This window comes from Aplysia californica, unplaced genomic scaffold (assembly GCF_000002075.1).
Source record: "Aplysia californica isolate F4 #8 unplaced genomic scaffold, AplCal3.0 scaffold01774, whole genome shotgun sequence".
Classification (NCBI taxonomy): domain Eukaryota; kingdom Metazoa; phylum Mollusca; class Gastropoda; order Aplysiida; family Aplysiidae; genus Aplysia; species Aplysia californica.
The window spans coordinates 21,164-38,469 of NW_004799044.1; the positions used below are offsets into that span (position 1 = coordinate 21,164).

Consider the following 17,306-nt stretch of genomic DNA (forward strand, 5'->3'; position numbering starts at 1 on the left):
CCCCCCGTTTCCTCTGAATTTTTTTTTTTCTACCAATCACCTAAACCTAGTGCACTATGTCTCATTATAACCCCAAAAGCTTGCCTCCAACTTGTAAATAGCGTAAACAAAGGTTTAGTCATTAATAAAAAACTTGGTATGGAAATGGTTCTGAAAAAAATGCAAAAACTAGCACTAAATAAAACGAAACAGTTGTCATAGTACTGGACGCCCCCAGCGTCCGATGGGGTTCAAAGAGTTAAGGCGAGAGTTGCTATTAGCTGGACACCACTGTACTAATGTTCTAATGTTAATTAGACAGATAAATAATAATAATAGATAGCATTTGTATAGCGCATATCCCCGCTCAGCAGCAGGCTCTATGCGCTTTACACTATATTATTACCCCAGCAGACCATAGAACAGTCCGAAACATTCTCAGCTTCCCGGGAAGCATACAGATACCACTGTACATGTACTACTGTACTGGCGTTGTAATGTTAACGTGTTTAAAACAAGAGGTGTTAATTAGGCGGACACCACTGTACTAGTTAATGTTCTAATGGTATGTTTAAGACGATATATAGTTGCTATTAGGCAGACACCACTGTAGGCTACTACTGTACTGACGTTCTAATGTTAATGTGTTCAATTAAGGCGAGAGTTGCTATAAAGGCGAACACCACTGTGCTACCTAATGTTCTAATGTTAATGTGTTTAAAGCAAGAGTTGCTATTAGGCAGACACAACTGTGCTAACTTAGCATGTATTTATTTTGTCAACAATACGAAATTACATTTGACATAGGTACTTGAGAATTCTCGAATAAAAATGCAAATGAACATGCATATATATATTGCTGTGTTCAGTTGTCCAACGAGGCCTACAACGCGATGATGAACATGCCACAGCCGGCATTGCTTGAGCATCAGATCACGGCCATCGCTTCTGCAGCAGCCGTACTGGCGCAGGATTTGCCTCCCTTTGAACCCAAGTCCTTGCCAAAGAAACAGATCAGCAAAGAAATCCAGGTGGGTCAAATTTGATTGTTTTTCAGGTGGATCAAATGGGTGTGGGTCAAACTGAATTCTTTTCCAATTGATTATTTTTTAATTGATTGTTTTCCATTTTGGTGTGGGTCCATATTTTTTTTATTTTATTATTTTTTTTTTCAGTTGGGTCATATTTGATTGATTACTTGGTGGGTGTCTAAAGGTCCAATTTTTTTTTTTCGAGGTGGGTCAAATTTGATTGTTTGTTTTTCCAATTTACCCAAGCATTTTTCAAGATTATTCAAGATATAGTCCATTTTCATATGCTTGTGAAGTTATTTACCAGTTGTTTTTTTTATTGCGTCAACATGTTGTTACCATGTTGCTATAGGTTCCTGTACATAGATAAAATAACCACAACCCTGGTGTGGTTTTCTCCTTCTATCCTATCAAATATCTGTCGTCCTCATCTCCTATCCTCCTCCTTTTCTATCAAATGTCTGTCATCCTTATCTGTCCTCCTTCTTTCCTATCAAACATCTATTGTCTTTATCCCTCCTCCTTCTTTCCTATCAAATATCTATTGTCCTTATCTCTCCTCCTCCTTTTTTAGTGTTTATTGCTCTCTTGTAATACCTCTTATCTATGACCTTATTGTGTTGCAAGTGCTGTAAAACTCTTTACTAAAAATGAGTTTGCTTTTCCTTTCAGACGGTTATGCTAATGTCGTCGGAAGACCCCATCCGCATGGATGCGCTGAGAAAGTACGCAGCAATCTATGGGCGATTTGACTCCAAGAGGAAGAACGACAAGCCAATGTCTTTGCATGAAGTAAGTGGTTGGAGTAGAGTAAAGCTTTGTTGGTTCTTGAACCGAAGAATTGGAAACTTTTTGTTAGAGATGACAAAATTGGAAGGTCCTACAGTATTTTTTGTGGGTGGTTGGCGGGTGCTCTGGTGTGGTTTGCTGCTTCTTTCCTATCAAACATCTATTGTCCTTATCTCTCCTCCTTCTTTTTTGTGTTTGTTACTCTCTTGTAACACCTCTAATCTTCTGGTGCTCATATGACCTTATGCAGTTGCGAGCGCCGTAAAACTCTTACTAAAACTAAACTAAAAAACAGTATTTTTATTTGTAGTTTTGTTGTTGTTGTGCTTTTCTAATAAAAATGTTTATTCCATTTGGTCAGTCCAGTGTGATCCTTTTTATTTATATTTTTTGTGTGTATTTCATTGAACAAAGGACTGTAAAAGAATCAATCTCTTCGGCACACTGAAAAACTCAAGACTCTTTGTTTGAGGTGACAGCAGTGAAAGGTCCTCCTTTTTTGTTTTGTTTTGGTTTTCTAATACAAATGTATATTCCTCCCTGTGAGATGAAAAAAGATTGTCATTGTCATTATTCTCTAGATCTCAGTCAACGAGGCTGCTGCTCAGCTGTGCAGCCATTTCCCCGCCCTTCTTACTCGCCGCGAGGAGTTGTTCCCCTTGGCTCGTCAGGTGGTGCGAGACAGCGGCTATCAATACTCGAAGGGTCACTCAAGGTGAGACAAAACTACCTGCTCACAGAGTGTTCTTATCAACAAAGCTCTTCTCTTCTACCATATACCATACCGTTGTCTGTTTTGGGCTTCTTTGTTTCGTATAAAGTGAGGAATGGACGAACAAAAATTCTTTCAACAGGAAACTAAATTTGTGAAGTGTGCTGGCTAAATGAGTTACTTCTCAGATTCTAGCTTTCAGGAAATAGATACATCCCACTTATAAGTAAATTTTTTGCACTTTTTAAGTAAGAAATTATAAATGGCATGTTATAGTTAAAGAATATGGCATCAACTGAAAACACAAATTTGAACCTAGTGTCAATTTTAGGCCAATATCTCCATTTATGGACTGCGCAAAGTACCTCATTTTGTCAGCACGCCTCACAATTGTATTTCTGATTAAAAATAAGTCCATAAATAGAACTAGCTGAAGTGATACGTTCTGTTTTGAATTGATCACTTGCTTGATCCATGTGCTGGGATTTCCCACAGCTCAAGATTACGTGTTCTTGTATGAGTTTCCTTTACGTCAGCAATGGTTTCCAAAGTTTCCAACTTTCCCAGAAAAGAGAAAATTTTACACTTGTGGGTGTTAAATAATTTTATCAAAGAGTCGTAGTTTTTTTTCTTTATTATTTTAATGGGCCATAAAGAGAAAGTATTACGCTCATCTATGAATGGATTGAGCTCTTTAAAATGAAAAAACTTTATCACTGCTTGGATGAGCAAAAATGTCAACTATGCACACTGAATAATTTTATCAGAGTCATAGCTGTATTTCCAGTATTTCTGAATCGGAATACACATATACCTGGAATTTCCTTTCCGTTAGTATCATACGGTTCAGCTAGAAAGGGGAAAACCTAAGAAGACATAGAAAATATGTTGGACTTGTAGTTTGTCTATGGATTAATGTCATATTTAAAAATGAGTGAAAAGATATTCACTGTAAAAATGTTTTAATTGGCTGAGGGAAGGAAAAGTTCTTTCTAGGGATTATAAGTGGCACGTGTGTCACCTCACTTCACAAACTCTCTCTTTTGATTAGACATAATGATCTAACACATTTGTTTGTCAATGTTGATTCTGACATTTTCTTGTGATATGTTTTACCCTCTTCATGTGAAGAAAAACAGCCTTCTAAGGAAATATTAAAAATCTAGGCTAATTTGCGTCTCTTTTTTCAGATCATTTTTTTTCCTTTTTCTTGATTTCACGATGCCTTTTTGTCCTTTTTTCTTTTCTTTTTTTTGGGGGGTATTTATTTCTATAGTTTTATTACCATGATCCGGACTGTAGTAGGCCTATTATGTAAATATATTGGATCTAGTACGTTATAGGGTGCCTCCACCTATCCCTGCCCCCCCCCCCTCCCCCCCGTCTTCCCTCCAACTGTTATTTTGTTTTTTTAATTTAATGAATTGTTCAAAATGTTTTGATTGTATTATTTTGATTCTTTCAAAAGTGCTGTAAGCTTACCACTCTTGTTATTTCCTGAAGTCTTGTGATATTTGAGAACTTATATATCTCAGTCTTGGTCTTTTTTATTGTTGCAATCAAGAGCGGTTGAATCACCCAACATGAAAATAAAGGCAAGATAAGATGAAATAAGATAATACTTTATCATCCCCTCCCCATGTGCGCTCTCAGTTCCACGGGAACGTTCACAAAAGTCTCTGATTTTTCACTTCTACAAGTAGAATGTGAGTGTCGTATATTTTAGTTCTTTGGGAGAATGGAGTAAATTAAGGGGAGGCAACCACAAAGAAAATTCTTCGAAAAGACTACGTTTGAAGAAGTGGCTTACCCTTTCTATTTTCATCCACTTTTTACTTAATTTGTCGCCTTTGAGGCAGCAATATGTATCTCAAGTGCTCCGTAAACAACAGAAAAGTCATATTATATTAGTGTCGCGGAACGTGGACTTAATTTATGAGTTCTACACCGCAACAAGATTTATGTGACAACAGTCGAAACGTATGAGTTCTAAACTGCAGCAACATTTATGTAACAAAAGTCGAATGTCTATAAGCTGTGTTGTTTTGGCTTCGGTGATGGTGGTTCTTAACTTCTCTTGAATTCAATTTCAATCTCAGACCACCAAAAAGTGAGGTTGGCCCTGATATCTCCCAGTCCTTGAGGTAGGGCATCTCTCTCTCTCTCTCTCTCTCTCCCTGTCAGTCTCTCTCTGACTCAGCCTGGGCATTTTTATGTATCCCAGTGTTGCTCGCTCGTTCATGGGGTTGTAAAAACCATATTTCCTCCCGATACTTGTTTTTATTTTGCTTCTCTGTGTTTCGGTTTGTGTTTTCTGTTTGTTTGTTTGTTGTTCTTTTTTACTTTGAGGGTTGTGGTATTTTTTTCCCCCCCCACTAGTGGATGTTATAGAGCTGTTTGGTTGTTGACTTAGATTTTGTTTTTCGTTGTTTTAATTTTTTTTCTCAAATGAGAGCATGACTTGAATAGGAGCTTCCGGGCTGAAACTCAAAGCTTGCCTTAGCGGTATTTCACGTCTTCTACTATACCATAACAAACGTAAATACAGCAACACTCTGCCACATTTTAAAGAAGAATTTCCCTGTCCTGTAGATGACCATCAGTCGACTAATCAATTGGTCTTAGGATATCATTTGTGTGGAAATGTGCAAGTGTCAAGATTTATGGGATTTACCTTTGTTTTTGTATGTTTTTAACAGTTTATGTCGGGCTTTTGTATTAATATTGTGAGGGCGCTCTTTGGGACATCAGTCTTTTTTTTAGAAGTCTCTCTGGACCATTGTCATAGGGCCTAATTGATCAATAAGATTTTAAATTTATACCCTTTGGGAGTGGAATGAGCGTAATTTTTTTAAAATATGAAAATAAAAAGTATGTGCTGCCATAGCGAATTGGTGCACAACTTACCTGTCGTACAAAATATTACATTTTCGACAAAATTACATGAAAGCAGAACCGTAACTAGCTGGACTGTCAATATGATATCAGTGTCATAGCTTGATATTTGGAAAATTCCACGCTGCCGTAATGTTTTCAATGGTTGAGAACACATTTGGTGTCATTGTAAAGCTGACATATTTGCACAAGTTACTCATTCTTTCATCATTTGAACAAATTTTGTGAAATAGTCTTGATTTGCTACAACATTTTGTGATGTCGTTTTTTCGTATGTTTTATTGTATTTTGGAGCTTCCAAAGCATGATAGCTGAGAACCTGTGTCAGTTTTAGTGCTATGGTCATGGTTGTTAGTTTAGCTTCCATGTCATATGTTTCCCCTCCCCTCTAACCCATGTCGTTATAAGGTCATAAATGAATTGGGACATGTAAAAAAATTTAACATGTGGGTCATACATGTGCTTTTTTTTTCATGCACTGACTTGGACAAAAGGTGTTGTCTATTTTGCTTTAAATTTTGTTGCATTTTGTGTTTTGTAATTCCTGTTCAGTGTTAAAATGTTGAAGGAAACTTAACCACACCCCTCACGTGGCTATGGTTCTATCATTAAATGCTTGTGTAGAAGATGGGGGCCTACGTCTTGTCGATGACTAACTAACACGGTATGTGGTGTCATGCAGTTTTAGCGTATTATAGGCCTATTTGAACATCTCGTACTTTGATTGTGAATTAATTAGCAAATGCAAAGGTTTTATTCTATTGATTTTTGCTTTATTTATGTTTTTGATTGTTAGTTGTTAGTCCAGTACGTTGTTTGATTATTTCCCATGGGATTTGTTGGCTTTCTTTTTGTTTTAGTAAGCATTTTAACGGCACTTGCAATTCAGTTAGGTCAAATAAGTGTCAAAGATTAAAGGTGTTGGAAGAGAGTATCTAACAAAAAAAAGAAGGAAGGTAGATGTTTTGATAGGAAAGTAGGAGCAAAGCACACTAGAGCACCCACCCGCCAGCCTCTTGTTTGGCTTGCTTTATTACAAGGAAATCACACAAAAATTACATAAAAGTAAAAGACTATTTCTTGTGTGAAAGACTCTAGAGAATGTGTTTATACTTAATATGTGTTCCGACGCAATGGAATCAGGCTCTCGACAGTTTTTGGGCATGTGGAGTTAATGGTATCATCTTTAAGCTTGTTCATTTGTCTTGTTTTCGATGAAAAAAATATCCATTTATTTTGGATACAAGTCGACATATTGGAAATTGAAAGAGATGGGGTTCACCTGGTTTCAGAGGTAAAATTTGGAAGAAAATGGCCACCAAAATTAAGATATTTCCTTAGCTTGAGAGTCTATTTAATATGTGCGAACCCTTTTATTTGTAGCACTGTATAACTTTTATTTCGTTGTGATATTTCTTTAGCATTATTTTTAATGTAATTAAGATATTCTAGGATTTGCACCCGCCTCATCTTACGATGCTTTATAAATCTTTGCCATATTCTTAGTTTTGGTAAACACTGTACTTTTTAAAAAAATGATTGGACGGTTCATGGGTTCTATGGATTGATGGGTTCTCTAGTGTGGTTTGCTCATTCTGTCTTTCTTGTTATACATCTGTCATCCCTATCTCCTACTTTTCTATGTAGGTTGCTTTCTAGCAACCACTCTAATATCTGGCACTTCTATATGACCTATTTGTGTTTGCAAGTTACGTATGAACTCTTACTAAAACAAAACGATTGCATGAAGAGTAAATTATAAGAGTTGTATTTTGAGGTTTGTTAGAGGAACAATGCTGGTAGAACTCAGAGGTTCTCTGATATTATATTCTGTTTGCTCTCTTTGTCTTTGCTTTGTCTTAGCAATGTGTCATAATGCGGTGGATTCAGGCGCTCATCAATTTTTGGACATGTGGAGTTATTGGTATCATTTGAAAGCTTATTCTTTTGCCTTGCCTTGAATGAAAAACGTATCCATCTAGCTTGAATAGAAGTCGAGATATTTGCTATTGAAGAAGATGGGGTAGTACTGTGGTTAAATTAATTAGAAAACGGCCGCCAAAGTTTGGTAACTTCAATAGCTTAAGAGTCCTTGAAAACTGAAAATTACATACTTTGTGCCTTTAAACAAGGTTTTTCAGTAAACTTCACATGGAAATGTGTTTTCATATGAACAAAAAAGGTCTAAAAATTGCCAAACTGATAGAAAAATACCTTTTTCTTTGATTACATTGTTTTGACGAGCGCCTGGTTTCACCATGATGCCTCACTTATGATGCTGTTAGTGACGGTGGACATGTGTAGTGTTAGCAGCAACAAACTGAATGGAGTGTCTTTTGAAAGCTGCTATAAATATCGCAAGATGAACTTTAGAGAGTGGGTGGTTGGTGGGTGCTCTGTTGTGGTCTGCTCCTTCTTGCCTATCACACATCTGTCATCCTTATCTCTCCTTTTTTGTGTTTTTTACTCTCTTGTAACTCTCTTGTAACACCTCTAATCTTCGGCACTTATATGACCTTATTGTGTTTCAAGTGCTGTAAAACTCTTACTAAAACAAACAAAAACGTTAGGGTTGTGACTCAGAGAACTGTTGTTCCGAATGTTTCTTTTCTCACTTCGTATTTCGGCGGCCTATCTTTAGAGATATTATGTCAGCAACAACATTGGTTTTTCTTTTTCCAGAAGAGTGGAAAAATAATACATTTTCTTTGTATTTATTTTATTTTTCCAGAAGAAACTTATTGAGTTTAGCTTCTGTAATTAGTCAGATTTATTTCTTTTAAAATATAGGGAATATAGCGAATAAGAATTCTTTACTTCATCCAAAAACCAAAACATTTTCCCCCCAAAGTGTGAAATACTTGATTTTTGAACTAAGTTATATTGAAGTTTCATTTTGCTGTTCTTTTTTTATTTTTTGATGATTACTGTGTTCTAATTCTTTAAAGTTACACTTTACCTAACTCTAAATGACTGTTCTTGCTAAACTGATTGTTTCAAAATGACATGTTTTACCATTCTATAATTTTATATGCCAAAATTTGTTTTCACAATATCTTTTTTATACAGAAAAAAAAATTATACATTATTTTTTTTACTTTTTTTTAACGCTGCAAACATGATTGCACTGGTATGATTTTACATTTATCTTTTTGAAGGTTAACGACATCTGTAATAAGTTTGACAATAATTCGTGACCAAGATTTCTTCTCATTTCTCTTCCCTAGGGCTGCAGAAGTGGTCGTGCCGCCCAAATCAGAGCCTTGTGATGTGGTGTCTACCTCCCCTTCCACGTCTTCCTCTCCTCGAGGCTATGACAAAACTTTTAACGATCTGCAGGTTTGTATTGTTCTGGCTAAGTGTTTATTTGTGAGGCAAGTGCTGACACAATGAGTTATTTCTCACAATCCACAAACTATGGAGTTGTCAGTAGAAAATATACTCATCAAATAAGTCGATTTTAAACTGTTTTCTACAAGTTAAACATGTCTTTTATTGTTTCATATAATAAATTGACAAACTCAACCTTTAGTTTCATGGAATAAATTGTACAAACCCAACCTTTAGTTTCATAGATTTAAATTGTACAAACCCAACCTTTAGTTTCATAGATTTAAATTGTACAAACCCAACCTTTAGTTTCATAGATTTAAATTGTACAAACCCAACCTTTAGTTTCATAGATTTGTCTGTATTCAAAGGGAAAAATTGAGAGAATTAATTCTTTTAGTCCTGAGTTTTCTTCTCCATTTCCCGGAGATTTTTTCTACTGCCACCTAAACCTGATGCACTATGTCTCATTATAACCCCCAAAGCTTGTGTCCAACTTCAAAATTGTGGAAACTAAGGGCTTAGTCATTATTAAAAACCTTGGTTCGGGAATAGTTCCGAAAAACAAGCAAAAACTAGCACTAAATAAAACGAAACAGTTGTCACTAGTACTGGACGCTCCTAGTGTCCGATGGGGTGGGAAAAGTTACTCATATTGTCAGCACACGTCACAATTTGTTTACAGAAACACAGAAGGTGTTCTCTCACTAATTTTTTTTTTTTTTCGCAGGATTTGTTTTCAGTTGCACAGACAACAAAAATAGACTCAATGATAAATGATCATTTCAGTCTTCCTTTCTTTTACTCTCCTTCCATTTTTTCTCTTCTGTTTTCTTTTTTTTTGACTATTCCTTTTTTCTTTCTCTTTTCCTTTCTTATAACTAGTGTCAAAAATTCCTGTTCTGCCTGTCCTCCTCTTTACTTACCGAGATAAAAGATTTGCTCTCCTCAGCTTGTCTTCTTATTCTCTTTTTCTTGGCTCACAACAATATTTCTTGATGTTTTTATGCCTTTGGTCAAAAAGTCTTCACCTAGGTTTTTTGTTTGCAAAAAATAAAAAAAAACCCCAAATTCCCACAGACTGAGTTGACAGACATCACCCTGAGCCTGTCAGAGATGGTGAAGGAGCAGGATCGCATTCGCAGTGCGCTGCGGGTCTTACTGGAGACAAATGACCACGAGCAGATGCGAGCTTTGACCGCGGAGATGGATGTCCTCAATGATCGCCAAACTCTTATGACAAAAAGAAGGCAGTCGCTAGTGAATATGATTGCCAAGTGAGTTGAGGAAATGGTTGTGGTGTACATTGCTGTACAAAGTACTGTCTACTGCACCCCCCAGCATTGCACCGCACCGCATCACATCACACCGCACCATTGCAGAGTACAACACCATAGCGCATCACACCACACCACACTCCTCAGCACCAAACTACACTACACCACACCACATCGCACCACACTACACCACACCACACAGCACCACACCACACCACACCACACTCCACACCACACAACACCACTTTGTTACACTTCGCACCATAACACACCATCATATTTCTGTAGCACACAATGGTAGTAATAGAAGTTGCACCACTTCTTCATCTTACTGAATTTTGTTGTGACCCACTGATATAGCATTTTGATGTGCTTTTAAAAAGATCTGAGGACACTGCAAATTAAGGTACCAAGCGCTTTGTTTATTAGTACTCTGCTTCATTTTGATGGACTTGCATCAAAATAAATAATGGTGTATCGGCAAACGCTATCCTTCTGTCGGGATATAAAATTGAAGTACTGCTATAAAAGACTCTTTGCTCCATCAAAACACATGAATTGTGAAATTACTTTCAGTACACAGGCTGAGATTTTTTTTTTTTTAAATTTCTTTTTCTCTGCATTGTCAACAAGTGGTAGTAGTGGCGTCGGTGGCCTAGTGGTTAGGCTACCAGACTCGTAATTGTGAGATTGCGGGTTCGGGGGTTCGAGCGTGAGCTCGGTCCGATGTTGTGTCCTTGGGAAAGGCACTTTACACGAATTTCCCTCTTGGCTCGGTCTTTTCAGAGACGGACGTTTAACTCGGAGGCCCCGCCTCTTAAATGATCTAATAGTGTTGATAGGGGCGGGGCGTTAAACCTACCATTTCATTTTCGAGTGGTAGTAATTGGATTAGTAATAGCTGAATTTTGTTTCAGTTAATTTAGCACTTAACATTTTCTCATGACCAGCTTGAAGTAAAACAAAATAAATAAATATTCTGAGTGTTTGTCGGTGGAATGTCTTTTTTATGAGCTGAAACTACAATGGTGATACTCACAAAGATTTCCATGTCCCTGATAAGACATATCAATCCATTTTTCAACCATACTTTTCACGTATAATTTTCTACACATTTCTTCCTTAATTTTGTTATTGGTATATTCATTTGTTTTGAATGTAGATCTTTGTCTAATAATAGTATTTTTTTTCATGTTTCAGATACAGAAAAAATCCAGCCAAATACTCACCTCCTGTAGGTATGTCTATGCACCTTATTACTTCAGTCATGTATTACTGCAGTTTGTCAGTTGTATTTCAGTTTGTTTGGCTTTGCTGTTATGAGCTTTATCGTCTTCCGGTATTTAATGGACAATGGGATTTTAAAAAATTATTACAATTCTGTGATGTTGTTTGTTTGAGTAAATAGAAGCACATTGATGGACACAATAATGGGTCATTTAGTGCAGGGAAAAAGTAGGAAGGATGGAAAGAAATAGAAACGACAGAGGGAAAGTAACGAAGTAGGACATACCTGTGGGATCCTTCCAACCACCCACATTGTGGTATTGGAATGGATGAACAAATATTAAAAAGGAAAAGATTTTGTTCTCCCTTTTTGGATAAATGAAACTTTGAAATTTTACTCTTTGACTCCTATTATGTTTACTTTAGATGTATGTTTCTAATTGTACTGTTTGTTAGCGTTGATATAAGCCCTCCTCCTAAATTGTATTGATGAACAATCACACTCAGACATACACTCACTATCACACACACACACACACACACACACACACACACACACACACACACACACACACACACACACACACACACACACAAAACATACACATACAAACAAAACACACATACACCCACTCACACACACACACACACACACTCACACACACACACACACACATACAAAAAAACGTACACATACAAAACACATACACAAAAAACAAAAAAAAACACATCACATCAACAAACACACAAAAACACAGACTCAAGACACTGGCATGGGCACAAATACAGAAATTCTCCTTGGTTGTAGTAACTCCATAAATCACTGGTAGTCGTTAATCCGTAAATCATTCTCTCTCCTCTTCACAGGCGCCTCACCATCTGTCTCCCCACGCTACTCCTCCACCTCCAACACTCTGTCTTCTGGGACAAACATGAAGACGAGTGGCCACGGAAGATCCAACAACAACAACAACAACAACCACCACAGCATCAACAACAACAACAACAATGGGTTGAAATTCAACAGTGCTGGTGGTGCTTACACATTGGGTTACACAGATGAGTTGGGGCATAACCCACTCAACACACTCTACATAGCAGCCTTGCAGAACAGCAAAGATTCTCTTTTTGAGGAAGGGTTAAGGATCGCCACACAGTACGGAATGTCGGACTTTGCCCAAGAGCTCATCGGCATGAAATCCAATGAGAAACTGGTCGAGGACACAGATAGCGACGTAAAAAAGCAACCTTCTGAAGTGCTTTCTTCTTCAGAGTCTTCGGGCAGAAAATCATCACCCTCCACTTTGTCTTCATCTCCATCAGCAGCAGCACCCGCTGCAACCGTGTATGATTCTGTTGCAATGGCGACGACGCCCATCCACGCTTTGACAACAGCTGCAACAGCAGTGGCAGCGGCGTCTGCTACGTCTTCGTCCCCCTCTAGGAAATCACCTGGAAGCCCCCCCGCCTTTGTTTCCATGGCAACTGTTTCGGTAAGTGATACTCCTCCCCGGCTTTCAGCAGCACCCAGCCCCGCAGGTTCCAGGGGGAGCCAGGGCAATGGAGGCTACAGGGACTGTGGGAATGGCTTCAAGAGAGACGACATGGCTCAGGCTGAAACGAGGGTCAACGCTAGCCCGAGCTCCTTCACGTATTCCGACGCGGACAGCAAAAGCAGCAACCCTGCCTTGGTGGAGTACCCGAGAGGCTCAGACTCGTTATCATCTCTCCTCCCCTCCACAGACGGTTCGGTTGACTTCAGCAAGCACTCACTCCCGAGTCTACCAGCGACCGCGAGCAACGGACTGAGCCCGCAAGACGGTGCCGCTCCTCCGGTGAATGTCACCGCAGAGTTGATAGCGGGCAGCACCACCACCACCACCACCATCACCACAAAGTCAGGTCAGGTCATTGAGGTGGAGACGAGACGGTCGAGCCGACGGAAAAACGGAGAGCCGGACTACTATCTCATCAACGGAGGTGAGAAGCGCTTTCGTAGCTCGGGCGGTCGAAGGAGTAGTAGCACGTCCAGCGAACGCGCGGCACGACTTTCATCGTCTTCTATGATGACATCATCGTCACCGTCACCCGTCACCTCCCCGTGCAAGGTGAAGAATGATTTCTCGGGAAAAAGCGACGAAGTAGTTCGTATGAACGTCAGTGACTTGAGGAATCGTGAGGGATATAAGTTTGTGAACAAAACCATCTTGGACGTGAATCAGATGGGGAAAGGTGCTTCTTCTTTCTCGGACACTGGCTACCCGGATGACCTTGACCTGCGAGACACGTATATTGGCCACGATCAGAACCATAATGCAACGGAGAAGCGAGTTGGAAGGAAAAAGTCCAAGCTCCACTACCACTCCGAGGTGAGTCAGAATGGAGAGCAAAGCCAGCAATAACGCAGATGGTCGTGGGCATGAGTCGAGGAAGTTTCAAATCTTCCACACAAAGCTCTGTGTCCACACATGACTGAAATCTTCTCACTGGACTACCCAAACACGGCAAGTAATGAAATCTGCTGTGAACCCTAGTAAAAGTCTTTCTCAATCACATGTATGTCGCTGCTCGGAAATAGTACCGCAGTAAGTCTAACGGATTATCGTTCGTTGCCATGATAATATACCTGTCGAGCACAAAGAATACACAAAGTGCTGAATCAAGTGTAGAATCAGGAATATCTTTCCCAGACTTACCCACATCAGATGGGACTGTCGTCGGTTCTGCACATTGGTTCTGTTGGTGACGTAATGATCTGGATTTACCGAGTTACATTTCCCGGCAGTGAAGTTCTCTGACACATCCCTACCTCTGAATTACAAAGTTCTATCTGACATTTTTTCTAGCCTTTTTGAGTTACTAAAAAGCGTGAGATCAAAAACCAAATGTGAAATGTGCTGACAAAAAGAGTTACTTCTTGGATTCAACCCTTATATGGAAATAGATACATTACGTTTATTATAAGTGAAGTTTTTACAATTTATAAGTATGAAATAATAGGAAGCATTTTATACATAAAAAATAAGCCATCTATAAGAAATCTATTAATTTGACCTTAATGTGTATTTTTTGCAAATTATCTCTCCAAATGTGGATTGCGAGAAGTAACTCACAGATGTTCTGTCTATCAAAATCTTAAGATTATTCGGAGTCGTTATATAAAGATATCAATAGAACTGCATTCGAAAAAGCTTTGCATGTTGTGAAACTCAAAATCTTTTACGTCAAATTTCTTAAAACTTGGTACTGAGCAGATAGAACTTTGTAATTTTGAGGTAGTGACATGTCAGGGTGCTTGTGATTTTTCTTTCTCATTTCTTGTATGAGTTACGTCTCTTACAATTATAAGCTGAGAAATCCATAATATTTTGCCTTTGTTAATATTGATTGATATTGTTTTTGTCTTGCCAAATAATAATATCTTTACATATTTTTCTTTTGTTTTTGTAATCTTGAAGTGCTGTCAAAGTATTTTGCACCATCTCAAGGACAAAAGCAGTCGAAATGGTTTGTTATTATTTTTATTCACTTTGTGTGCGATTGTTTGTTTTTAAACATTGTAAGTTTCGTTAAATGTTGTCATTGTACCGGCATTGGACATAGTTTGTGTTTTGCTTGGTTGCTGTTACTCTTGCTCTGTATCGTTACATTTTTTCCTTTATTTCATATTTATGGTCTTCCTGAACAGTATCTTTATCAAAGATGGATGAACCGGGAACTGAATTGTCTTATCCAGAAAGAAAGGGAGAAGTTATGCCTTTGTACAGCACAAACAGCATACTTTATTCTGGTAATATAGATGCAGAAATGAAATCCAGGTTAAATATGTAGGGAGAGTATGGCGATGGCAGATGAAAGTTTAAAAAATAATAGTAATAGCTCTTTTATATCCTACCATAATAAATAGCTTTTTATATTCTGCCAAAATGATTTATATTAATTTGACAAATTTTATTCGCCAGCAATACTAAAGTAATTTAATTTTTTCTTTTTACTCGATTCGATTTCTTGCTTTTTCTGACCAATGCAGCAGTCAGTTTTTATGTGCAAAGGAATGTAGTGTCACCAGTTCATTGATTAGGTGTTAATTATTCTTTTTTTTAAAATAATTATTTCGTTGGCTTCATTATAGCATTATAGTTCTAAAACTGTTTCCTTATTCCCAGAAACTAGTGTGTGCTGAATATAATATATATTGATGAAATGTGAATATGTGTCCCAAAATACTGTGTTTGAGTCTTTAGGAATAATATGGAGTGTGTGCTGACAAAATGAGTTACTTCTCAGATTCAAGCCTTATGGAAATAGACACATCATTCTTAAAGGGGAAGTTTTTACAATTTATTATAAGTAGCCTATGAAATAATAAGAGATATGTTTACATAGGCCTATAAAGAATAGGGCATCAATTTAAAAAATCTGCTAATTTGACCTTGGTGTTGATTTTTGGCCAATATCTCTCCATTTGTGAATTGTGAGAAGTAACTCATTTGGTCAGCACGCCTCATATATATATATATATGTAGTTCGGGTTAGTGTGTTATCTTACACGTGTGATATTGTAACCCCTTCAACACCCTTTCCAAGCTTCACCTTTCTGCACTGTCTTCTTCTACGTTAGCCGTCTTATCTATTCCTCAGTATTTGTGCTGCATACTTTTTTGTCATTTTAAATTAATATTTCTGTGTTTCCCAAATGCTTCTTCTGTGTGGGTGGTTGGCGGGCGCCACTGTAGGTCCTTACTTCTTTACATTCAGTCTGTTAAATTATTTCTGTCTGTCTGTCTGTCTGTCTGTCTGTCTGTCTGTCTGTCTGTCTGTCTGTCTGTCAGTCTGATTTTTCCAGCACTAAATGACCGTTATTGTGTCGATGTGCCTCTCTTTACTCACACTCAAACTTGTTCTGTGATAAATACGCATGCTGTGAGCTGAGTTAGTATTATAATGCTGGGCTATGGAATGTTTGACTCTTTTTGAATCCCAAATTAGGCATTCTGGAAATTTCAAGGATGAGTTCTTTCGGCTCCATCTATTTGGCTCGATTGTATTGGAGATGGACTTAAGTCACTTGAGCCTGAGCTATTTTTCACCCAACAGCCACTGCAGCCTGACAGTTTTGGGGTATATTGAAGCGTTATCCACTAAAAGACTGACAGCTATTTTAATAAAGAAAATGCAACGGCACTTATATGACCTTATTGTGTTGCAAGTGCTGTAAAACTGTTACAAATTTTAAAAAAGAAGAAAATGCAACCAGAGAAAGAAAGAAATGCTCTCACAGAAAAAGAAAACTGCATCTAATTTGTCCAAATAGTTTCTATATCAAAATTTTGAAATGGCAATATCTGGGGGTTATGCAATATTTTGTTGCACCCAATTTGTAATAAAATCATATATGGCAATGTGGAGGTGACTGACTTAGTCCATTACAGCTCAAAAAGTATCGCTCATTACTTCAATGGAAAGTGCACCAAAACACAAAGCAGGTGGTTGGCAGGTGCTCTGATTGTTGTGTGCTCCTTCTTTCCTTCTATCAAACATCTATGGCCCTTATCTCTCCTTCTTTTTTGTGTTTGTTACTCTCTTGTAACACCTCTAATCTTCCTCACTTACATGACATTGTTGTTTTACAAGTGCGTTAAACTTTGAATAAAACTAAGACTGGAATCTCCTTAATTGCTATTTTATTGATAAATATTTTCTGTTTGTCAGGAGTACTAGAAAATTTGCATTTTCAAGTCTGTAATATAAAGAAAATTACTTCCTTGTTAAGAAATTATTTTTACTTTGGTATTAATTCCACAAGACAAGAAAAATATGTACTTTTTGTTTAACAATTAGAATATCAATGTTGTAATTCCTGAAGGAGAGAAGATTTACTTTCTTTCAGATAGAAACTTTATTTTTTTTTACTTTAGGTTCGATTTTACAGACATGAAGGAAAGAATGGTCATGCTCATTATAATAAAAGATATTTATAATGGCAGTTTCTCTGTGTGATTCACATATATATTTTGTTTCTTTTCTGTGGGCTTTTTCTTGGTACACACACACACACACATATAT

The 17,306-nt window shown here is 37.6% G+C and overlaps 1 protein-coding gene across 1 annotated transcript in view; it reads left to right on the forward strand.

The window, feature by feature from the left end:
• The window catches only part of LOC101847015, a gene marked incomplete at its 5' end in the record, with an annotated part of 25,612 nt that extends 11,872 nt beyond the window's left edge, over positions 1-13,740 (forward strand). The window contains 8 exon segments of the mRNA XM_005113246.3: positions 849-1,010; positions 1,683-1,802; positions 2,381-2,514; positions 4,611-4,655; positions 8,634-8,745; positions 9,817-10,013; positions 11,214-11,251; positions 12,108-13,740. Of these exon segments, the coding sequence (XP_005113303.2) occupies positions 849-1,010; positions 1,683-1,802; positions 2,381-2,514; positions 4,611-4,655; positions 8,634-8,745; positions 9,817-10,013; positions 11,214-11,251; positions 12,108-13,642 (2,343 nt within the window).
• Between the last annotated feature and the right edge of the window lie 3,566 nt (positions 13,741-17,306).